Source organism: Leucoraja erinacea, chromosome 14 (genome assembly GCF_028641065.1).
Source record: "Leucoraja erinacea ecotype New England chromosome 14, Leri_hhj_1, whole genome shotgun sequence".
NCBI lineage: Eukaryota > Metazoa > Chordata > Chondrichthyes > Rajiformes > Rajidae > Leucoraja > Leucoraja erinaceus.
The window spans coordinates 20,760,293-20,785,560 of NC_073390.1; the positions used below are offsets into that span (position 1 = coordinate 20,760,293).

Consider the following 25,268-nt stretch of genomic DNA (forward strand, 5'->3'; position numbering starts at 1 on the left):
TCGACCCAAATTGTCACCTGTTCCTTTTTTCCAGAAATACTGCTTGACCCGCTCAGTTACTACTGCATTTTGTGTCTATCTGTCTCCCTTCAATATTTTTCTTGTATTTTTTTAAATAAGTTTAAGGACCAGAATTAGGCCATTTGGTGAGTACAGGCCCAGTGCCGACAAACATTAATCATGTAGTCCTAATGCAGGCAAATAACATTGGTTAAGAGTCGGTAAGGACATGCAGTGCCAAAGGGCTTCTATCCTATTATACATAAGGTCATGTCATAAGGGATAGGAGTAGAATTATGCCTCTAGGCCCATCAAGTCTACTCCACCATTCAATCATGGCTGATTTATCTCTCTCTCCTAACCACATTCTCCTGCCTTCTCCCCATAACCTCTGACACCTGTACTAATCAAGAATCTATCTATCTCTGCCTTAAAAATATCCACTAACTTGGCCTCCACACCCTTCTGTGTCAAAGAATTTCACAGATTCATCAACCTCTGACTTAAGAAATGTCTCCTCATCTACTTCCTAAAAGAAAGTCCCTTAATTCTGAGGCTCTGACCTCTTGTGATAGACTCTCCCACTAGTGGAAACATCCTCTCCATATCTACTTTATCCAAGTCTTTCACTATTGTGTATGTTTCAATGACTGGGATCATTCTTGTAAACCTCCTCTGGACCCTCTCCAGAGCCATCACATTCTTCCGCAGATATGGTGCCCAAAATTGCTCACTATATTCCAAATATGACCTTACCAGCGCCTTATAGAGCATCAACATTACTACCCTGTTTTTGTATACCATCCCTCTTGAAATAAATGCTGGCATTGATTTGCTTTGTTTGATACTGATTCGACTTGCAGATTAACATTTTGGGAATCCTGCACCAGCTCTCCCAAATCTCTTTGCATCTCCGATTTCTGAAATCTCTCCCCATTTAAAAAATAGTCTACCTCCTGCTTTTACATCAGAGTCCACAAGAAACATCACAAATGATGTAGGAATTTCAGGAAATTAGAACAATTTTGGGCAAGCAAGTCATGATTAACCCAAGAACATTACATGCTGCAAAAGGGTGATGGGAAATTTTGCCAACACGGTGAACGTAACTGCAAGGTCGTGTTTCAAGAGGCAATAATCAGATTAGGGAAGTGTTTAAATTGCAAGGAATAGTTATCCGGAGCAAAGATAAACATAGGGTGCTTGTAAACCAAGCTGAGTGCAACAACGTTGATCATGAGGTAAGAGGAGTCATTTTATGACACTCATTTATAACCTGTCTAACTGCTGAAACAGTTAGACAGTTAGAGGCAACCTCAGCGGAAATAAAAAAAACAAAGATCAGACTGAAACAAAGTTGCAATATTAACCTGTAAAACGTGCATTTACATGTTGTAATGAATACTGTAAATTACTGTGTTCTAGGGGCAAAATTAGGCCATTTGGCCCATCAAGTCAAAAGTCAAAGTCAATTTTATTCGTCACATGCACAACACATGCTGTGAAATGAATTTGCCAGCAGCGATAAACTTAAAAAGGACACACAATACACAATAAAAATGTAACATAAACATCCACCACAGCATCCTCCTCCTTTGTTCACCCGTGGTCGGGGCCATAGACCATCTGGAGTCGTCGCTATAGACGACCCGATGTACAGGCGGTGGAACACACACCGTGGCTTGGAGGTCCCGAATCGGCACTTTCCTACCGGAGTCTGCGTAAGTCCACGCCCCGCCCGCGTCTAGAAACTCCGCAGATCGCGACTTCAGGATGTTATAGACAATAGACAATAGGTGCAGAAGTGGGCCATTCCGCCCTTCGAGCCAGCACCGCCATTGAATGTGATCATGGCTGATCATCCCCAATCAGTACCCCGTTCCTGCCTTCTCCCTATATCCCCTGACTCTGCTATCTTTAAGAGCCCTATCCAGCACTCTCTTGAAAGTATCCAGAGAACTGGCCTCCACCGCCCTCTGAGGCAGAGAATTCCACAGACTCACAACTCTCTGAGAGAAAAAGTGTTTCCTCGTCTCCATTCTAAATGGCTTACGCCTTATTCTTAAACTGTGGCCCCTGGTTCCGGACTCCCCCAACATCGGGAACATGTTTCCTGCCTCTAGCGTGTCCAAACCCTTAACAATCTTATATGTTTCAATAAGATTGCCTCTCATCCTTCTAAACTCCAGAGTGTACAAGCCCAGCTGCACCATTCTCTCAGCATATGACAGTCCCGCCATCCCGCGAATTAACCTTGTAAACCTACGCTGCACGCCTTCAATAGCAAGAATGTTCTTCCTCAAATTAGGGGGCCAAAACTGCACACAATACTCCAGGTGTGGTCTCACTAGGGGTCTGTACAACTGCAGAAGGACCTCTTTGCTCCTATACTTGACTCCTCTTGTTATAAAGGCCAACATGCCATTCGCTTTCTTCACTGCCTGCTGTACCTGCCTGCTTACTTTCATAGACTGATGAATAAGGACCCCCAGATCCCATTATACTTCCCCTTTTCCCAACTTGATGCCATTGAGATAGTAATCTGCCTTCCTGTTTTTGCTACCAAAGTGGATAGCCTCACATTTATCCGCATTAAACTGCATCTGCCATGCATTTGCCCACTTCCCCAACCTGTCCAAGTCACCCTGCATTCTCTTAGCTTCCTCCTCACAGTTCACACTGCCACCCAACTTTGTGTCATCTGCAAATTTGCTAATGTTACTTTGAATCCCTTATCCAAATCATTGATGTATATTTGTAAATAGCTGCGATCCCAGCACCAAGCCTTGCGGTACCCCACTAGTCACTGCCTGCCATTCTGAAAGGGACCCGTTAATCCCTACTCTTTGTTTCCTGTCTGCAAAATAATTTTTTACCCATGTCAGCACTCTATCCCCAATACCATATGCCCTAATTTTGCCCACTAATCTCCTATGTGGGACCTTATCAAATGCTTTCTGAAAGTCCAGGTACACTACATCCACTGGCTGTCCTTTGTCCATTTTCCTAGTTACATCTTCAAAAAATTCCGGAAGATTAATCAAGCATGATTTCCCCTTCGTAAATCCATGCTGACTCAGACCGATCCTGTTACTGCTATCCAAATGTGCGGCTATTTCATCTTTTATAATTGACTCCAGCATCTTCCCCACCACCGATGTCAGGCTAACTGGTCTATAATTACCTGTTTTCTCTCTCCCGCCTTTCTTAAAAAGTGGGATAACATTGGCTAACCTCCAATCCACAGGAACTGATCCTGAGTCTATCGAACATTGGAAAATTATCACCAATGCATCCACGATTTCTAAAGCCACTTTCTTAAGTACCCTGGGATGCAGACCATCAGGCCCTGGGGATTTATCAACCTTCAGTCCCATCAGTCTACCCAACATAATTTCCTGCCTAATGTGGATTTCCTTCAGTTCCTCCGTCACCCCAGTTCCTATATCAGGAAGATTGTTTGTGTCCTCCTTAGTGAAGGCAGATCCAAAGTACCTGTTCAACTCTTCTGCCATTTCCTTGTTCCCCATAATAAATTCACCTTTTTCAGTCTTCAAGAGTCTTAACTAATGTTTTCCTCTTCATATACCTAAAGAAGCTTTTACTATCCTCCTTAATATTCTTGGCTAGCTTACCTTCGTACCTCATCTTTTCTCTCCATATTGTCTTTTTAGTTATCTTCTGTTGCTCTTTAAACATTACCCAATCCTCTTGCTTCCCACTCATCTTTTCTATGTTGTACTTCTCTTTTATTTTTATACTGTCCCTGCCGTCCTTTGTCAGCCACAGTCGCCCCTTACTTCCCTTGGAATCTTTCTTCCTCCTAGGAACGCACCTTTTGTATTATTCCGAGAAATACCTGCCATTGTTGTTCCACTGTCATCCCTGCGAGGGCATCTTTCCAGTCAACTTTGGCCAGCTCCTCCCTCGTGGCCCCATAGTCCCCTTTATTCAACTGCAACATTGACACCCCCGATCTATCCTTCTCCCTCTCCAATTGGAGATTAAACCTGACCAAATTATGGTTACTACCTCCTAATGGCTCATTAACCTCAAGTTCCTTTATCAAATCCGGTTGATTACATATCATTAAATCCAGAATTGCTTTCTCCCCGGTAGGCTCCAATACAAGCTGCTCTAAGAAACTATCACAAAGGTACTCTACAAAGTCCATTTCTTGGGGTCCAGTACCAACCTGATTTTCCCAGTCTACCTGCATGTTGAAATCTCCCATAACAACCACAGCATTACCTTTGCTACATGCCAATTTTAACGCCTGATTCAACTTGCACCCTATGTCCAGGCTACTGTTTGGGGGCTTGTAGATGGTCCATTAGGGTCTTTTTACCCTTACAATTCCTTAGTTCTATCCATACTGACTCCACATCTCCTGATTCAATGTCACCCTTTGCAAGGGACTGAATTTCATTCCTCACCAACAGAGCTACCCCACCCCCTCTGCCCACCTGTCTGGCCGTGGGCAGGTGGTTGGAGCTATTCTCCAGTGATCCCAGGCAAGGGATCCGAGGCTCTGGATGGTAAGTCCACTCCATGCCCATGACTAGAAGCTCCGCGGACCACAGTACCCACGGTGCCAAAGTCACCAGGCCAGCGATCATAGCACTCCTGTTTGGCAACCCCTGGCAAGGATTCAATGGAAATGTCCACGCTGTGCCTGCTGCTGATGCTCCGGGCCCGACTCCGGGAAAGGCCGCTCCAATCCATGCTGTTAGGCCGCGAGGGAGGCGACATGGAAAAAGTCGCCTCTCCGTGGAGGAGGCAACTGAAAACTGTTTCCCCCTTTCCCCCCCCCATAAGACATACCGAGAGACACCCAAACAAACACTAGACGCACCAAAAAAAACCCCAAAAAGTAGAAATAACGAACACGCTGCTGGCAGGGCAGCCGCCTCGCAGTGCCCCCACCAACCTCCGACAAGTTTACTCCTCCGTTCAATCATGGCTGATCTACTTTTTCCTCTCAACCCCATTCTCCTGCCTTCTCCCCAGAACTCCTGACACCCTTACCAATCACAGAATATTTTCCTCTCAGACCCTATCTTCTTTGAGTATTAAATATGTGCAGTGCTCCTGCTGTTATTACCTTGGACTATTTTAAAATGGTTCCTATGCTCCTTGATTAATTTATCCAACATAGTATTTGTTTTTAATATTTTTATTACTTTAAACAAACTTCCCCATTGCTCATCTTAGCAGTCATTGTCTTGTCCACCAGTTGTATCAAAAAAAAAGCTTCCCAGCAGCATCTATGGAGCGAAGGAAATAGCAACGTTTCGGGCCGAAACCCTTCTTCAGCATTCATTGTCTTTTCTCCACCATTTGTAGTCTTGTTGTATCTCGTTGTTAGGTAGTGAAGTAAAATAACGATAAACCATTACACCAAGTGCAGGAGGAACTCAGCTTTGTGTTTTACACAAGAGTTCACCATCTGCAGTTCCTTGTGTCTTGTTGATTTAGCCTGGCTATCTTCTCCCTATTGTTGCTTGTGCTGTTATCTTATGCATCCCTTTCTGATTAATTCCATTCCAATCTTGCATCTGTGAAATATTTTACATGTTTCAAAGCTTTAATTTTGTTGTTACATTTTGATGTTGCAATTTACTGCTGATCTCTTCATATTATCTCTCTTTATGAACGCCACTGCCACATATCTGCTTCTTCCCCTCCCCATAGTGTTTCCCCTTTTTTTGCCTTTGTTCGTCCGTGAAGTCCCTTGAGCACGGAGGTTATTTGTTTGGTAGTCTATATTCTTCCTCCACTCCTTGTTGACATCTTCTACACTATTGGCAACATTATCTTCCAAAGTTCTACGTACATCCCTGCAATATCAGCTGATCTGTTTTTTGCTCTACTTCTGATCTTACTTTCTGCCTCCTATCTAAGTCCACCTGGGTTCCTTTCGAACATGAAAATTACTTACTTCAGCTCTTCGTTCTATCCAGAGGCTCCTTTCAACAATTCTGGCAATGCACAGTTCAGCTCAGATCAGACTCGCTGGAGTTGTTTACCTATATAAACGCTGAAGTGATAAGCAGTCGAACTAATGATCTTCATCAGTAGATGGATTGTGAAATGGAGTGGTGACCAGTGATATCACAATGATGTGTAACGATGTGCTATTTGTTTTCAAAATCTTTTGGAATTTGCTGCGACCGCATCCTGCCTCCATTTTTTGCACCTGCTGTTTACATGTACAACTGTTTGTAACACCAGTTACACTTTCAGATGCTAAATTGAGTGGTCACTCCATGGGAATGAGATTAACCGTTGCACCCTACCCTTCACCTCCCAACAAAGCCAGTTCAATTAGAAAGAGGATTGGGAGATTGGCCAGAGGGAGGTGAATCCGTGGAATTCATTGCCATAGACGGTGGTGGAGGCCAAGTCATTTGGTATTTTTAAAGCGGAGATTGACAGGTTCTTTCTTAGGAAGGGCTTCAAAGGTTACAGGGAGAAGGCAGGAGAATTGGGTTGAGAGAGAAAGATAGATCAGCCATGATTGAATGGTGCAGTAGACTTGATGGGCCAAATGGCCTAATTCTGTTCCTATGTCTTACTGTCTAGTCCAACTGATGGACAACCTACTCGTTTGCTGGTGTTTCCCTTGGATTAAAATGCAACAGGACCAAGAATGAGGCCCATTGATGGTAAAGTCTATGCCAATGATCGGCTTCCAATGACTGAAGCTTTGGTATCTCTGTTGAGCAAATTACTTCTAAGTTTCTCTCTCTCAGTACAATTACCACTGACGACACTGATATAATAGTGCAGGCTCATGGTGTAGTTGTGCAGGTAGTTCTATAACGATGCAACCTTCCAAACTGCAAATTACACCTAATGTCTTTGATGAATTAGGGAATTATATTTGTATTATGCAGGGTGAATTGATTGTAACACAATTTCAATTTAGTTTAGTTTAGTTCAGAAAAGCCCTTTGACCGACTGAGTCTGCCCCGACCAGTGATCACCACCTTAACAGTATACTACACACTAGGGATGGCTTTATAATTTTTCTTACCGAAACCAATTAACCTACAAACCTGTACGTCTTCAGAGTGTGGGGACAGACATGATGGGCCAAAAGGCCTAATTCTGCTCCTATAATTTATGAAGTTATGAGCAGTAGTTCTATCCTACACACTAGGGACTATTTACAAAGTCAATTAACCTACAAACCCACAAGTCTTTGGAACATGGAAGAAAACCCACGTGAGCACAGGGAGAACATACAAACTCCGTACGGACAGCACCCATGGTCAGGATCGAACCCTGGTCTCTGTTGCTGTCAGGCAGCAATTACCGCTGTGCCACCGTGCCGCCCCTAAATTAGAAGTGTGTAAACTACTTAAAGGTTACTTTATAAAGTGACAAGCAGAAAAAATAATAGAATACAAAGTCTTGAGCGATACAGCATGGAAACAGCTTTTGGCCCAAATCATCCTTGTTGACCAAGATGCCCCCCCTAAGCGAGTCCCATATTGCTGCATTTGGCCTATATCCCTCTAAACTTTTCCAATGTATGCATCTGGCCGTGTCTTTTAAATGCTGTTACAGTACCTGCCTCAACTATCTCCTCTGGTAGCTCGTTGCATATACTGTACCCTCTGAGTTGAAGGGGAAAAAATCTAGACATGACAAGATAAATAGTGAGTTGTTTCCACGTTTCCACAAGAACCTCAAAAGAGGGGGAAGTAATTAAAAGATGAGGAGGCGCCTATTTAAAACGGAGATGGGTGGGAAGTTCTCAAGGAGGGAAGTGAATCTCTGAAACTCTGCTCCAGAAGCTCGGTAATTGGGGCGATTTGAAGAGGAAGTTGAATTTCTTTAATGACATGAATTGAGGGCAGAAGTGGAGATGGGGTGTGGGTTAGATCACCCTGGGTCATCTTGAATGGTGGAACAGGTTTGAGAGGCTAAGTTGCCCACACTTGATGTTATCTTCTTATTTTCTTATTGTTAATTGGCTGGACAAGACTGCGGTTTTACCCTGTTTCTTGTTCCTGTTTGTAATGTGGAATGCAATAGAATACTTTATTGTCACATGTGACTAGGCACAGTGGGATTCTTTGCTTGCATACCCAACGTATACAAATAACAGCCACCTACTGGGCTGACAAAATTACAAAGCACGCCGGCTCCTCCTATTGTTCTCCCCCCCCTTCACCCCCACAGCGGTTCCCCCACGCCGGGTCCCCATTGTCCTTTGTTCTCCCCCCTCCCCAATTGTCCATTGTTCTTCCCCTCCCCCCTCATGGCGGTCCCTCCATTGTACTTCACCCCCTTCACAGTGGTCCCCCGCACCGAGTCCTCCATTCTTCTTCCCCTCCCGCTCCCCTAAATAGTGTGTGGTTATTTCTAAATCGATCTTGCAAAACCTGCATTGTCATTTTAATTTGGAGCAGGTTTTTTTTCCTACTTAGTATTTTGAAAGAAGTCCCCCCTGCCTGCATTTGGCCCATAGCCTGTCCTATCCATGAACCTGTCTAAACGTTTCTTAAACCTGGAACATCGGTGCAGTTGCTGCTTCACAGCGCCAGAGACCACGGTTCCATCCTGACTACGGGCTCTGGATGCGCGGGGTTTGTACGTTCTCCCTGTGACCACGCGAGTTTCCTCTGGGCGCTCCGGTTTCTTACCGCACACCAAAGACGTGCGGGTTTGTTGATCAATTGGCTTTTGTAAATTATAATAATAATAATAATAATCTTTATTTATATAGCACTTTTCAACAAAACCAGTATTTGAACCAAAGTGCTTTACAGAGATTGATTAAATTAATTGAACAGATCAAATGTCAATAAATCCATAAAAACAAAAAAGAGAAAAAAGACACAGAACAGTACACTATAGAAATCAACAAGAAACGTCCCCCCACAGCAGAATTCACTGTGAGGGAAGGCACTAAAATTATCCAGTTCTGAACCCTCATAGTCCACCCGAGGTCGGGGTCTATGTGTGGCCTCCTCAGCGCGATGTTCTCAGGCCCTGTATCTCCGAAATTATCATCGCCGTCGGAAACGAAGCGGCCTGGACTGAAGCGGCCGCTTCCTCCCTGAAGACTGCAGTGTCCAAAGTTCTCAGGCCGCGCTGGCCGGATAAATGACACTGGCGAACTCGGACACCAGCCCTGCGGTGTTGAAATCCAGTGCCGCCCGGGTGGACGCTCTGCATTCCGCAGCACTTTCCCAGTGCTACTGAGCTTGTATGGCGACCCGTCAAGGCGTTGCCCTAGTTGGTGTTGGTGTCGTTGTGGTGGCAAGTGATCCCGGGGGGAAACGCCGTTCCAGCGCTTTAGAGCTCGACGGTAGTCATATACAGAGAGTCGAAGAAGCGGTTTGGAAGAAAACCGCTTCTCTGACCAGGTAGGACTGGGATTTAAACAGTTTCCCCCTTCCCCCCCCCCCCCCACCACATGTTCCAACTAAGGACTACTCAAAAAATAAAAAAGGGAGAAAGGACAGACTGCAGGAGGAGCGGCCATACACGACGGCGCATCACCCCCGCAGTCCGCCATCTTGTATGTAGGATAGAACTAGTGTATGGGTGATCATTGGTCGGCATGGACCCAGTGGGCCGATAGGCTTGGTTGTAGGCTAATTGGCTTTTGTCAATTGCCCCTCGTGTGTAGGATGCGAAAGTGGGTTAACAAAGAACTATTGTGAACAGGTCAGCGTGGGCTATGTGGGCCAAAGGGTGCATTTCCATCTTGTATCTCCAAACTATGCTAATCAGAAACAAACATTATGATGGTTTAGAAAAACTCTACTTAATATTAGGATGAGAGAGCTCCGATAAATTATGAAGAATATATAGCAGTAGAACCAATGGGTAAAAATTCTGTTCTTTAGTATTTACTGACCTTGTATGGGATATTCATCGTTGCCCTAGTGCTGCTGTCGTTGTGGTGCAAGTCATCTTGGGGAGGAAGTTCCAAACTTTAGACCTAGTGTCATATAGTCATAGAGTCATACAGCATGGAAACAGGCCCTTCAGCCCAACTTCCCCACACCAACCACCATGTCCCAGCTACACTTATCCCACTTGCCTGCATATGGCCCATATCCCTCTAAACCTGTCCTATCCATGTACCTGTCTAACTATTTCTTAAATATTGCCTTAACTACCTCCTCTGGTAGCTCATTCCATACACCCACCACCCATTGTGTGAACAAGTTACCCCTCAGATTTCTATTAAATCTTTTCCCCAGTGACCAATGATATTATTTCCCAATGCTAGAAGATGTGTGATGTGGACGAGACCCTACAGATGACGTTGTCCTCCCTAGTGGGCAAGTTCATAGGTTTGAGAGCTCTTGTCCTGGGTGGTCCAGAAGATTAAAGTACTGGCCTCCAAGGCAGGCGGACTCATTGGATCGAAACATGGCTCGATGATCAGTGGTGGAAGTTAGGCGCACCGTGGTGTAGCGGTAGAGTTGTAGCCTTATAACGCCGGAGACCCTGACCTCGGTTTGCCCCTGACTCCGGTTGCTGTCTGTACAGAGTTTTTACGTTCTCCCTGTGACCTGTGTGAGTTTTCTCCAGGAGCTCTGATTTCCTATCACTTTCCAAAGACGTACAGATTTGTAGGTTAATTGGCGTGGTAAATTTATAACTTGTCCCTAGTGTGCGGTCAGTGTTAGTATGCGGCGATAAGAATGCTGAGACAACTGATTAATGCTGTTTGAGGGTTTTGTATATATTTGTCCTGTGTCCTGAATCTGACTTTCTCCTAAGTCCTCAAGGTATGCCTACTTTGAAGAATATTTCCTTCGCTCCATAGATGCTGCCTCACCTGCAGAGTTTCTCCAGCATTTTTGTCTGCCTTCGATTATTCCAGCATCTGCAGTTCCTTTCATTCACGTAGGGCCCAGTTAGTTTCGGCTCAGACCAGGCCAGCAGAAAAACAAATCCATACAGCGGTGGTAAGTTTCCCTAACAAGTCACATTATTCATGTTGTTGCCAAACGTGGAAACAAAGAACTGCAGATGCTGGTTAATACATAAAAGGATGCAAAGTGCTGGAGTAACTCAGCAGGTCAGGGTTGAGACTGAGGAAGGGTCTCGACCCAAAACGCCACCAATCCCTGCTCCCCAGAGATGCTGCCTGACCCATTGAGTTACCCAGGAAACTTGTCTCCTATACAATTTGTACTAGCAAGAGCAAGGACTTAAAATGTTTCACTGACTCAAAACACTTCTTGATTAGTCAGAAGTTATGGGGAGAAAGCAGGAGAATGGGGTTGAGAGGGAAAGATAGATCATCCATGATTGAATGGTGGATTAGACTTGATGGGCCAAATGGCCTAATTTTGCCCCTAGAACTTTTAAACATACTAATTTACAGTATTCATTCCAACATTTACATATATGTTTTACAGGTTTATTTCTTTGTAGTCTGATCTATGTTTTTTTTATTCCCACTGAGGTTGCCTCTAGCTGTCTAACTCCTGATACTTTTCATTTGTCTGAAAGCCACTTCCCTATTCAGGCTATAAATGAGTGTCATAAAGTGACTCCTCTTGCCTCACGATCAACTTTGTTGCACACAGCTTGGTTCGCAAGCACCCTATGTTTATCTTTGCTCCGGATAACTACGCCTTGCAATTTAAACACTTCCCTAATCTGATTACCGCCTCTTCAAACACGACCTTGCAGTTACGTTCACTGTGTTGGCCAAATTCCCCATCACCCTTTTGCAGCATGTAATGTTCTTGGGTTAATCTTATGACTTGCTTGCCCAATATTTTTCTAATTTTCAGAAATTCCTACATCATTTGTGATGTTTCTTGTGGACTCTGATGTAAAAATAGGAGGTAGACTGCTTTCTAAATGGGGAGAGAATCCAGAATTATAGCGCCAGAGATCCGGGTTCGATCCTGACTACCAGTGCTCTCTGTACGGAGTTTATACGTTTATATTTGGGAGTTTATACCCAAAACCCTATCTACCATCTCCAAGGTATAAGTTAGAAGTGTGACATACCTTTGTCTAAATGGTAACAGTCTTAAAGCATTCAATGTTTAGCCAGCCAGATTGAAGCAATGTTTAGCACACCAGACTGTTTTATTGGTACCTCATTCACTGCAGTAAATATTCATTTCCTCTGCATTGTGAGTACCATCAAGAAAATGCTTATCTAGACGGCCTCCCAGAACCATGGTACAATACAATACATGTATGAAGGAACCGCAGATGCTGGTTTAAACTGAAGACAGGCACAAAATGCTGGAGCAACTCAGCAGGACTGGAGAGAAGGAATGGATGACGTTTCGGGTCAAGCTCCTACAGACATTCTAAGTTACTCCAGCATTTTGTGTCTATACTGAGGTAAACTGAGTCGCCAGTTTTTGGCGCCATTTTCAAGTCCCAATTTGTAAGTGCAGAGTTCATGACCTGTCCTTGAAGGCCCGTTGTCCTGCCAGCGTGGCAGAGTCGGCCTGGCCAAACGTAGCTGTTGGTGTCCTTCACTGCTGCAGGCCCTGTCCGGCCCACACACTCGGCCTCTTGGAGCGGCGCCCGGTCCAGCCGAGCCCCAGGCTGTTACAGGACCTCCGGCGGCCCGCTACACCATCGAGGCAGAGCACTCCCTCCGTCTGACTCTTTCCCCTATAGGCGGGCGACCTGGGTCTTCCAGGCAGGTCCTCCGTCTGCAGTGAGCGGGGAGGGAGGGGGCGAGACCTCGACCTGCTGGTGTGTACGCGGCGTGTCGGGATACTTCCGCTCAGGAGTATCTACCATTGGGCAGGGCAAGGATATTGCGTTCCCAGGGACACCAACCCCTTTAATGGTGGCAAGGGGCGGCAGCGGCAGAATTGCTGCCTTTCAGTGCGAGACCCGTGCTTGATCCTGACTACAGGTGCTGTCTGTACGTTATTTGTACGTTCTCCCCGTGACCCGTGTGGGTTTGCTGCGGGTGCTGCAGGTTTGTAGGTCAATTGGATTCTGTAAATTGGCCCTAGTGTGTAGGATAGAATCAGTAGACGGGTAATCGCTGTTCTGTGTGGGCTCGGTGAGCCAAAGGACCTGATTCTATGCTGTGTCTCTTAAAGTCTAAATCATCTTATATTCTGCTTAGGTTGCTTACAACCTAATGGTTTGAGCATTGAATTCTCCAATTTCCGATAACCAAGCTACGAACTAACCCCCCCACACTCTCCTCCCCCCCCCCCCCCCCCACTCCCTGTGCCCCACCTAGATTGGCAGCTATTTCTCCCCTCCCCCCTCCCCCCCCCCCCCCCCTTCCCCCTTCCACATATTTGTTCCTTCGGCTTCACAATCCTCCACTCACACCATTTTTCTCTTCATTGCCGGCCTTTGTAAAATCATTTACCTATGAAAAGCCCCGCTCACCCGCATCGACCTAGTGTTGCCAGACTTTGATCTGCCCCATCACCCGTCCAGTTTCCTCCCCCCCACCCCCCCCCCCCCACCACAATCAGTCTGAAGAAGGATCCCGCATGAAATGTTCCCTATTCATGTTCTCCAGACATACTGCCTGGCCTGCTAAGTTACTCTAGCACTTTGTGTCTTTTATTTTTGGACTGATGTATTTGGAGGAATATGGGCCAGGCGCGGGCACAAACAAAAACGAGGGATTTCTTGGCTAATTTCAGAAATTAATATTAAATGTCAGGTTCAATATTAATTTAAGGCTTACACAATGTGAAGTCTGAGTGATTGCTTCCAAAAATGAGTTGTTTCTAGTGATATTGATTTATTATTGTCACTCCGGCCAGACATGGTCCTGTGGTCCATGCAGTCAAGTTGGCATACGTTGTGGAATTGACAGTCCCATGGGAAGATGGGAAGTTGAAGAAGCTTATGAGAGAAAAAAGACCAAGTACTCTGAACTGGCAACTGAAGCTTCCCAGAATGGCTGGAAAACAAAGAATGCCCCTGTCGAAGTGGGATGCAGGGGATTTGTTGCTACATCTATGACCAGGCTATTAAAGAAAATGGGGGTGAGGGGTCGCTCCCTAACAACAAGCAATCAATTCATTATCAAGTTCTGCAGAAAGAAAGCAGCAATTGGACTTGGATCAAATGGAGAGACAACAATTGGGCTGCAAGATGAGACTGGAGGGTGTGGAATTGAAGGGGGTGTAATTGGGGCGCCAGGTATCACCGTTGAGCCCTCTGGAGATGTTGTGGGCTTATCAATGAAAGGTCAAAAAAAGAGGGTGCCCACCTGATGATCCCGATGACTTACCTACCCTACCTTTCACCACTCCAATCCCACTGCAAATAGCAAGAGTGCCGATATTACAGGGATTGAAACATCAAGTCCTATTAGCTCTACTGTCACATATACAATGAAAAACATTGTTTTGCATGCAATTCAAACAAATCATTCCATACATAGTACCTGTACCACCAAACCATTCTTGGGCACACCAGGTAGTGCAAAGAGAGAAAGTAAACAGTGTGCTGCATATAGTGTTACAGCCACAGAGAAAGTGCAGGTAAAAAAAAGTGCAAGGGCCATCATGAGGTAGATTGGGAGATCCAGAGTAAATCCTTAGCATGTGAGAGGTGCATCCAAGAGACAGATAAGAGCAGGGACGAAGCAGTTCTTGAATCTCTTGGAACATGCTTTTGTACCTTCTGCCTGGCGGGGAGAAGGTAAGGGAGAATGACCATGGCCCGTGTGGTTCTTGATTATGTTGGCTACTTTCCCGAGGCAGCGTGGTGTGGATGGAGTCGATGGTAGGGAGGCTGGTTTGTGCGGTAGACTGGGTTGCGTTCACAACTCTCTTAAATTTCTTGCAGCTTTGAGCAGAGTAGTTTCCTTACCAAGCTGTGATAGATTTGTAAAGGATGTTTTCTATGGTGCATTTGTAGGCAGTAATAAAGGTCATTGGAGACATGACAAATGTCCTTAATCTTCTGAGGAAGTAGAGGCGTTGGTGTGTTTTCTTGCTGATAGTATCAATGTGTTTGAACCGGCACAAATTGTTGGTAATATTGACACCAAGGAATTTAACAAAGTCCAAATCCATAATGACTGCACGTAACCAGGGTAATGTTGTTAAGAAGTAGAAGCATGTGACAGGGACACGGTGGTGAAACCTGCTCTGCCATTCACAGGTGATTTTCATGAGTAATCTCATCCACTTACATCTATATCCTTGATTCCATTCGAGTCCAAAATTCTACTAATCTGCACTGTGAATGATTAGGGCAGCACAGTGGCTGAGGCGTATGTACCATGGTAAGGCAAGGGCATGGCATTCCCAAGGACATCAATATCTTTAACGGCGGCACATGGGCACAGCAGTAGAGTTGCTGCCTTACAGCGCCAGAGGCCCCGGTGCGATCTTGACCATGGGCGCTGTCTGGACGGATTTCGTACGTTGGCCCCATGACTGCATAGGTTTTCCCTGGGCGCTCAACGTTCCTCCCACACTCCTACTTAAAAAACACAAAGTGCTGGAGTAACCCAGACCAGGCAGCATCTCTGGAGAACATTTATAGGCGACAATTTGGCTCAGGACTCTTCTTCAGATTGTCAGTGATGGGGGGAGGGGGGGGGGGGGGGGGGGGGCGGGTGGGGAGAAAGATGTGGAGAAAGCTGGAAGAGAAGGGTGCAGGGAAAAGCATGGTGAATTATAGGTGGATACGGGATCTGAAGAAGGGTCTCGATCCGAAACGTCACCTATCCATATTCTCCAGAGATTCTGCCTGGCTGGTGAGCTGCTCAAGCATTTTGTGTCTTTTAAAAAGAAAATGGCATCTGCACTTCCTTTTTTTATCTGGGAATATATTAATCTCGGAAAGGGTCCTCCTCCAAGTGTGTAACCGGTAGCTTTGAAATGTATGCTTATTGTATTAACAGATATTACAAGGAAGATGTGAGGAAGTGGTGGGTGCAGAAGAGATTGACAGAATACTGTCTAGAATATGGGATATTAGCTACAAGGAGTAGTTGGACAAACTTGGGTTGTTTTCTCTAGAACACCGGAGGTTGAGCAGAGTCCTGATAGAAGTGTATTATATCATGGGAGGCACAGATAGGGTAGACAGTCAGAACCTTTTTCTCTGGGTGGAAATGTCAAGACTAGAGGACATAGTTTTAAGGTGAATGATGCAAAGTTTAAAAAGCCCTGTCCCACGGTACGAGTTAATTCCAAGAGCTCTCCCAAGTTTAAAAAAAAATCAAACTTGTGGTAAGCACAGAGAATGAACGTAGCAGGGACGTCAGAGCTCGGGGACGTCTCTTAGCGCTAACGGCAGGTACTCGGGAAGACTCACTAATGGCAGGTAATTACGGGAAGACTTGTGAAGATTTTTCAACATTATGAAAAATGTCCACGAGAACCCCGAGTACCAACGAGTGGCCATTACCACAAATCTCTGAATTCAAATCAGGGCAAACTCAGGAGAACTCTTGGAATGAACTCGTACCGTGGGACAGGGCTTAAAGGAGATGTGCAGGACAGGTTTTTTTTATACATGAAGAGATGGGTGCCTGGAACGCAGTACCAGGAGTGATGGACACATAGAAAATAGGGGCAGGAGTGGCTATTTGGCCCTTCAAGACAGCACCGCCATTCAATATGATCATGGCTTATCATCCAAAATCAGTACCCCGTTCCTGCATTCTCCCCTCATCCCTTAATTCCATTAGCCCTAAGAGCTAGATCTAACTCTCTCTTGAATACATCAGTATGTATGTATGTAACAGCACGAGTGGTGGTGGAGGCAGATACCATCGTGGTGTTTAAGAGACTTTTAGATAGGCATTTGGACATGTAGGGGATGAAGGAAGTGGATCATGTGCAGGCAGAGGAGATTAATTTATCTTTGCATCATGTTTGGCACATCGTGGGCCGATGGGCCTGTGCTCTACTATTTTATGTTCCATGTGTATTACTAACAAAATTAGAAAGAATAAAATGGAAAAATTCAATGGAAAATAGTATAAATCATCTACTCAGCAAAGCACCAAATCTGCAGTTTTCATTTTTACATGTTCATATTGAAAATTGAATTTAGTGCTAAAAGCAACAAACTACTATTTATTTGCATTTTATCTCAATGTTTCAGGAATACAACCATATTTAAACGTTTTAATGCTGAATATTTAAGACCTATTTACATGCACGTAAAGTTTGTGTGTTGGCTTTTTATGACAAGATTTACCAATGTTGTTAGCAGCCATGTGTTGTTGTTAATGCATGCCAGTGATAAAGTTTTCAATCTGTTGAAATCGCATTTACCCATTGCATTGGGTGATTCATGAGTTTGCACATCAGGGAGGTTAATCGTGAATCAATTCTGGGTGAGACAAGATATCAACTTACCAAGAAGAACATTCATTTGGTTTTCATCTCTTTGTTTGGGGTGAGGGAGCGAGAGAAGGACAGAAAGGGAGAGAGAGAGGGACAGACAAATAGAGACACAGAGAAAGAGAGAGAGAGAGAGGGGGAGGGGGTTGGACAGACAGAGGGATAGATAGATAGATAGAGAGAGAGAGAGAGAGAGAGAGAGAGAGAGAGAGAGAGAGGAGAGAGAGAGAGAGAGAGAGAGAGAGTGAGAAACAGACTAAGAGAGTGAAAGAGAGAGCGAGAGAAAGAGGAACCAAGAAAGATTAGAGAGACAGACTGAGAAAGAGAGACAGACTGACAGACCAAAAAAAAGGGAGACTAATCGAGAAAAAGGGAGAGATGGACAGAGAGAGAGATGGGAGAGAGTCTGACTGAGAAAGGCTGAGAGAAAGAGAGACCGAGTAAAAGAGAGAGAGAGGGAGAGAAAGGCAGACAGAGAGACAGAGACCAGGAGAGAGACTTTACAGGCTGCATCTATTTTCAATTCCAAAAAGCATTCTCTCTACCATTGACTTGTATTAAAATATTTACTGAAATGTTTAATAATAGAGAAAACATGTTTGTTCCCCTATGAACAATTCGGTGGAAGAATTAAACTGATTGCATCTCCTTATCAATTTTAATCTATTTTGTAGAAAAATATCGTTCTATATTAGCAAGCTTTGTTGTTAAGAACTGCTTCCCTTTCACAACTGTTCTTATTTGATCATAATTGGAAACAGTGATGCACATGAGACCTATTTTAGCTTTAAGATTATATCTTAAAGATATTTTCTCACACAGTCATCAAGCAACAAAAAAATGAAATGAGTTTGCATGTAAAATGTCCGGCGTGGAAATGTAGCTTTTTGGTCTTTTTGGTTTGTTTGATCTGGGCTTGGGAAAAGACAAAATGATAGAAGTTGATTAAATCAGTATCTTTGGGGTTTGAATATTTCTTTGTTGACATTGATTAGCTGTATTGCAGTAAATTAGTCGTAGGAGGAGTTAGAGCAATAGTCCCAATGTGATCTTCAAGTTCAAGTTCAGGTTTCAGAGGGAGAGAGAATTTAGAGAGAGATACAATGTGGTAACAGCTCTTCAAACGACCGAGTCCACACCGACCAGTGATCACCTGTATTCCAGTTCCATCCTACACACTGGGACAATTTACAGTTCAATGCAAAACGCGGCTTCCGTTATGCCACTCGCAGTATAATCCGCTCTATCATCTTTGGGTAATCAGTGTTGTGGGGGGCGGCAGTGGGTGATATAGCTCATCTATCACCGCATATTTTAGTTAATTTTATTGTAAATGTTTTCCCCCTCTTTCTACCCATTTCCCTCCCATCCTTCCTCCCCAGCCCCCTCCTTTGCGCAGTTTCCCTTGCATTATATTGTGCAGTTGTATTGCTCTTGTATTGCTTTAACACACACTGTGCACAAAATTAAATTTAACTTATATATAAATATAAATATATATGAATGTGTGTTTGTGCCTGTATGTGAGAGGCAAGTTAGAGATAAATGGATAAAGTTTCTTCTCATGGATCAGAAGCAACTTTGATTTAAAGCATCACTATTACTTTCTTTATCTTATTTGTCAGATGATGTACATCAACCATAAAGGCAATTTATTTATAATTATATACATATAAATATATGCATATATATAAAAATATATTAATTCATCTATCTATCTATAAAACTCTGTGCCTGATGACTGGCTGCCTTTCTGCCTTTTGATTCGTGCCCAACACTCGCAGATGTCCAATCGGAATGGCCGATGCTCGCAGATGTCCAATCGGAATGGATCATTTTACTTTCTTCCTTTGATTCACTGTCACGCCGAATCCAGACGCTCAATCTCCCAGGTCTTTTCCATTTCGGTGGAGATTTCACTTTTCTTTCTAAGTATCTGCTCCTCATTACATTTTGTCGCCTTTAAGTACACGTTTTTAATCAAATCCTTCTCCCCCCCACCCCCCACTCACTCATTTTGTCGCCTCCTGCTGGCCAGCGACCATAACGGCTGCTGGCGCCCGCATTTGAACCTCAAGAGACGCCATTTAATTCGGCCTTTCAAGAATGGCTTCAGTTCGAGGACCACGTCTCCCGTGGGGGCTGCGGGTAGGGAACGGCTACGGGAAGGGAACTGCTGCGTTGGGGGAGCAGACCGAACGGGTCTGCCATTGGCCTAGTATATATATATATATATATGTATACAAAGCTGCACACAAAAATATGACATATGGGGTCAAATTTCAAATTCCTTGACAAGCACTTTATTGGGTTCCTGACTAACATATCAACAACAAATATAAGAAAAGATAGCACATTGATGACAAGTTTCCAAAAATGGCATCAGAATACATTTTGCGTAACGGTTGTCGCGTGGTGTCCACCAGCGATCTTGTTGGCACAGTAAGTGCACGTATTTGCATGCAAATTACCTTAATCTTCTGAGGAAGTGATGTGTTTTCTTGGCGATAGCATCAATGTGTTTGAACCAGCACAAATTGTTGGTAATATTTACACTAAGGAACTTAACTAAGTCCAAATCCATAATGACTGCACGTAACCAGGGTAATGTTGCTAAGAACTAGCTGAGGTAGGCAACTTCCTCAGCATAGATGAGTTGAGGTGAGCGGTCTTTTTATTTAGTTGGTTTATTGTTTATTGTCACGTGTATCGATGCGCAGTGAAAAGCTTTTTTGTTGCGTGCTATCCAGTCAGCGGAAAGAATATACCTGACTGCGATCGAGCCATCCACAGTATATCGATGCAGGGTATAGCGAATAAAGTTTCTGGAGTAGAGGCTTAGAAGACTGGAGCGATTGTAATGAGTGATTGCACATCACTTTTAGGACCAGCACGCTGTGAGTCACCTGGCCCTTCAGCCCATTAAGTCCATGCTGACCTACAATCACCCATAAACTAGTTCCATCCTACACACTAGGGACAATTTACTGAAGCCAATTAACCTACAACCAGAGCACCTGAAAAAAAAACACTGCGGTCAAGAGGGACAACATGCCAACTCCGTACAGATAGCACCCGTAGTCCAGATCGAACCCAGGGTCTCTGGGGCTTTGAGGCAGCAACTCTACTGCGGTGCCACAGTGCCACCCTCTAAACCAGTGCTTCTTAACCTGGTGAATGGTTCACCCAAGGGCAAATGGAATTATTTTGGGGTGAAGAGGGGTGAATGACTTAATTTATTCAGATGTTTATATATTTTTTCTATACTTAAAAAAGGCATTGCCATTAAAGTGATTAGTAAGCTCTTATTGGTTTTAATGGTAGTTGAGCTGGAAATTTGATTTTTTTCCCTCTCTTCCTATGGTTATCTAATTTGAAAGTAGCAGGATATTTCCCAAATTTACTGTAATATAACCTTTTAGGAAAGACCAGACGAGCTAGTGGGATTATAAATTTAAGGGCCTGTCCCACGGGCATGCGACCTGCATGCGGCAAGCGCGGCCTAAAGGGCCGGTCCCACCAGCATGCGCCTGCATGCGGCAAGCGCGGCCTAACGTGGTCGCTTGAGCCGTACAGTATGCGGCAACGCAACCAAACCAGAAGCGGGAGTGGGAGGTCGAGTGAGCGACACAGCGTTGAGGCCGCTGTGGGCCGGCAGGCCGTTGCCGTGCGGAATTTTTAAACACGGTCAGTTTTTCGGAGCATAAGAACATTTAGTTGAGGGTAAATTAAATTTTGTGATAAAGACTCAAGAGTGAATGACACTGAAATAGTTTAAGAAGCACTGGAATCGGGGTCTTGATAAGAGGCATTACTTGACTGTGCCCTTTTCCTTGCATCATCCATATTGACCGCCTTGTTTCTCTTAATTCTCAATGTTTGGCGCAGCACTCTGGTGAAGGACACTCTTTTGACACTCTTGGACCGTCACGAAGATTGAGGAAGTTACTATTTACTGACATTTGAGTGTAGAGCACATGAATTCTACCATCCAGTGTTCACGAGCGCTTGCCGCAATTAGAATGTGCGGATGCTGGAAATCAGAAACGTAAAATACAGAAGATGCTGGAAACAATCAGCAGGCCAGGCTGCATGTGTGGAGATAGAAACAGGGTCAAAGTTGTAATCTGGGGCGTGATATCTGTGATGGCAATGGAAGCAGATTGAAAAAGTCTGGTGGAGATGTTTAGTTTAGTTTAATTACACATGCACTGAGGTACAGTGAAAAGCTTTTTTGTTGTGTGTCATCCAGTCAGCAGAAATACTATACATGATTACAATCAAGCCGTCTACAGTGTACATTTGCAGGATGAAGGGAATAACGTTCAGTGCAAGACAAAGTCCAGTAAAGTTCGATTAAAGATAGTCCAAGGGTCTCCAAGGAGGTGGATGGTAGCTCAGGATCACTCTCTAGTTGGTGATAAGATGGTTTACTTGCCTGAAAACAGCTGGATAGAAGAGTAGCTCGAAGATCTGCCTCACAGCTCGAGAGACCCGGACACAAAGCTGACCTCTGGTATTGTGAAATTTGCTCGGTTCTCCCTGTGGGTTTCCTCTCTCATCGCAAAGATGTGCAGGTTTGCACGTTAAATGGACACCAAATTACTGGCGTTGATTCACGCAATGAGGCAACAAGTTGTAAAGTTGTAATAAAAATGAACTGCAGATGCTGGTTTACACCAAAGATAGATGCAAAATGCAGGAGTAACTCAGCGAGTCAATGCAGCATCTCTGGAGGACATAGATAGCTGACATTTCGACTCCGGATCCTTCATCAGACTAATCAGTCACCAGGATCAGTGGTGGGCCTTCTGTTGGTTGTTAAAGTGTCACACAGTTGCACAATGTGAAGCAGGTCCGTTAATGCAATAACACACAGGTAAATAATCAATAATACAATAATTTAACTATTATAATACTCGCTAACAATAATAGTCCAAAAAACAACGTTTGGTTGTAAAACCAAATCTATAGAAGACACCACCCTCTTTCCTTTCCACGTTCTTCCCAGCTGTTATCAGGCAACTGAATCATCCTATCACCAACTAGAGAGCGGTCCTGACCTACCATTTACTCACTTGGACTATACTTGGACTTTGCTAGCACAAAACGTTATTCCCTTTATCCTGTATCTGTACATGGTGGACAGCTTGATTGTAATCATGTATAATCTTGGTTTTATCAAAAAAAAAGTAAATTGTCCTCAGTCTGTAGGATCGTGCAAATGCACGGGGTGATCGCAGATCGGCATGAAGAAAGATAGGGAGCTGGGGATGGAGGCATCTCATGTCTGGCACTGTGCTCTGTTATGGTTGTTGAGTCTGCATGCCTCCTTGGTCTTGCCTTGCGAGGTGGTGATCTGTACATCTCCCATGGTCTTGACATGCTTGCACACAAACCACAAACTGCAATTTTGCCTTGCTGTCTCCTACTTAAACCGCAATTGGCCTTTTACAACACAAGCTGGGGAATCGCTGAGGTCTGTGGACAGCTTGGAGGACGTTAACAGCTCAATGGAGGAAATGAAGTGAAACGAGCTGAAATGACCACATAGCTTTCGGCAAGGGGATGTATATCTTTATGTTATCAGAATGATCTCTGCTACAGTCAAAAGTAAATGCTGACACAAGAAATTGCAGATGCTGGAATCCTGAACAAAACACAATGTGCTCAAGGAACTCAGCGGACCAGGGAGCGACTGGGGAGGGAATGGACAGACAAAGGTTTAGGTCAGGGCCCCACTCCAGAAAATGTTGAATTCTCATATTTAGCAACTTGCTTATTTCTAAAAGTGCTGTGAGAGAATGGGGGGGGGGGGGGGGGGGGGGGGTGGAAGAGAGTACGCACGCTACATGTGGCTTGGTAATAAAACATGGAACAACCAATGAGAGCTGTCATCTGCAGTCATCTTTGGCCTTGTGTCTATGCTTTCCATTTACTTCTCCTGTGATCTATCAATTCATATCCTTAAATAACCTATCGTCATTTGCCCAGTATTGTGTCAGCTGCATGCTATTGTGTTTGCAGAAGGGTCCTGACCCAAAACTTCACCTGTACATGTTCCCCAGAGTCTGAAGAAGGGTTCTGACCCAAAATGTCACCTATTATTTTTCTCTGGAGATGCTGCCTGACCCGCTGAGTTGCTCCAGCATTGTGTCTATCTCCAGAGATGCTGCCTGACCCACTGTGTTACTCCAGCACTTTGTGTCCTTTTGTGTGAACCACGTCTACAGTTCCTTTGTTTCTACATTCGCTACACAGTAAAACATCTTTTATCTCCACTCTTCAAATTTCCTGTGAAGGTTCATAAAATCATAAGTGATAAGAGAAGAATTAGGCCATTCGGCCCATCAAGTTAATTTATGTTTTTGCTCATGTGACTAAATAAATTATATATCAAATTATACACAAGGGAAAATAAGACGAAAATTGTCAAAACATTTAGTTGAGGGTAAATGACATTTTGTGATAACGGCTCAAGAGTGAATGACACTGAAATAGTTTAAGAAGCACTACTCTAAACCATCGCAAAGTAACAATTGGGGAATGTTGCAAAAAATAGCTCGTCGAATGGATTGTTTGAGTGTCGGAAACACCTCATAATTTTGTGTTGATGTAATCTGATTCTACCGGAGGGCTCAATGTTGTAACTGCTACTGACTGCTGCAGTACTTTAATCTGAATAGTTTTCTTAGTATTTCTCTCAGATGGAAACGTGGAAGAGTTTGTACAGGCAGTGTCAACCGCCATTCTGCTGGAGTCTTGATAAGAGGCATTACTTGACTGTGCCCTTTTCCTTGCATCATCCATTTTGACCGCGTTGTTTCTCTTAATTCTCAATGTTCGGCGCAGCACTCTGGTGAAGGACTTGCACAGAAGAAAGTAGATGATGGGATCGAGGCAAACGTTAAATGCGCACAGAAGCAACGTGGCCTCCTTGGTGTAGTACAGGCGGTTGTGTGTTGTACAGCCGCTCTCTGCTGACCGGATATTCTCGTATGGGATCCGGATAACATGGTAGGGCACAAAGCAGATGAAGAAGACGGCCAAGATGCTGAAAATGTTGCGATTAGCTTTCTTGTTCACCGTGCCGGAATCGTTCTGGAATTTCTGGTTGGACCGGTACAGTTTCTTCAGGATGGCTAAGTAGCTCAAAGTGAGGAGAGCAAAACTGATCCAGAAAATAACTTCACAATTGATAAATACAATGCGATGCCAAGTCTCTCCCACCTTGCTCTTCAACTTCAGGCAATGTGCCGCAGTTTCCTCTGTGGCGTCCTTGTTGGTTAAAATGATATTTGGCAGGGCGAAGCTGATGATGTAAACCCAACAGCTCACACTGACGACCTTGGCGAACTGGACTTTCTGCACACTGAGGCTTTTGCGAGGCTGCACGATCTTCAGGTAGCGGTCAAGGCTGATCAGGCCGAGGAATATTATGCTGAGGTACATGCTGCTGTAGAATATCACGGCAGAGTAGCGACACTCAAAGGCTTTCAGCTGCCAGGATCCAAGGTTGGATTCGGAGAGGATTTTAAATGGAAGCGTAACCACCAGCAACATGTCAGCTGCCACGATGTTCTTGAGGTAAATTGTAAAGCTGGAGCGGTTAGGAATCTTGTAGAAGATCCAAGCAGCCATTATGTTCAGCACAAACCCTCCAAGGAAGACAAAGCAGTGCAAGATGGGTAGGATCACTGTGATCGCAGTGGGGTCAAGCCAATTGCGGCAGCTCGTGCTGTTGGGAGCAACTGTGCTGTTGGTCATTGCTAAATGAATGGAAGCAAAGTAAGAAGTTAGGAACTGTTAAATTCTCTGCAAAAATTAGAATATCACCAGGGCTACCAACATTGGGTGAGAGTTGAGAGTGAGAAATTGCGAGCCCGAGGGAGCATAGCGACCGGGAGGGGTGTGGGAGGAGGGCGTCCACCCTCCCATTAGTACGGAACTTTTGCATTT

At 44.4% G+C, this 25,268-nt stretch overlaps 2 protein-coding genes across 2 annotated transcripts in view; one reads left to right on the top strand and one right to left on the bottom strand.

Annotated features, from left to right (window-relative positions):
* Positions 1-25,268, top strand: part of LOC129703370 (mediator of RNA polymerase II transcription subunit 12-like protein) — a 453,395-nt gene that overhangs the window by 243,573 nt on the left and 184,554 nt on the right. The window lies entirely within an intron of this gene.
* Positions 23,504-25,268, bottom strand: part of LOC129703362 (P2Y purinoceptor 14-like) — a 2,602-nt gene continuing 837 nt past the window's right edge. Inside the window, exon 1 of the mRNA XM_055645738.1 lies at positions 23,504-25,268. This exon is cut by the window's right edge and continues 837 nt beyond it. Within this exon, the coding sequence (XP_055501713.1) occupies positions 23,907-25,076 (1,170 nt within the window). The 5' untranslated portion in view covers positions 25,077-25,268 and the 3' untranslated portion in view covers positions 23,504-23,906.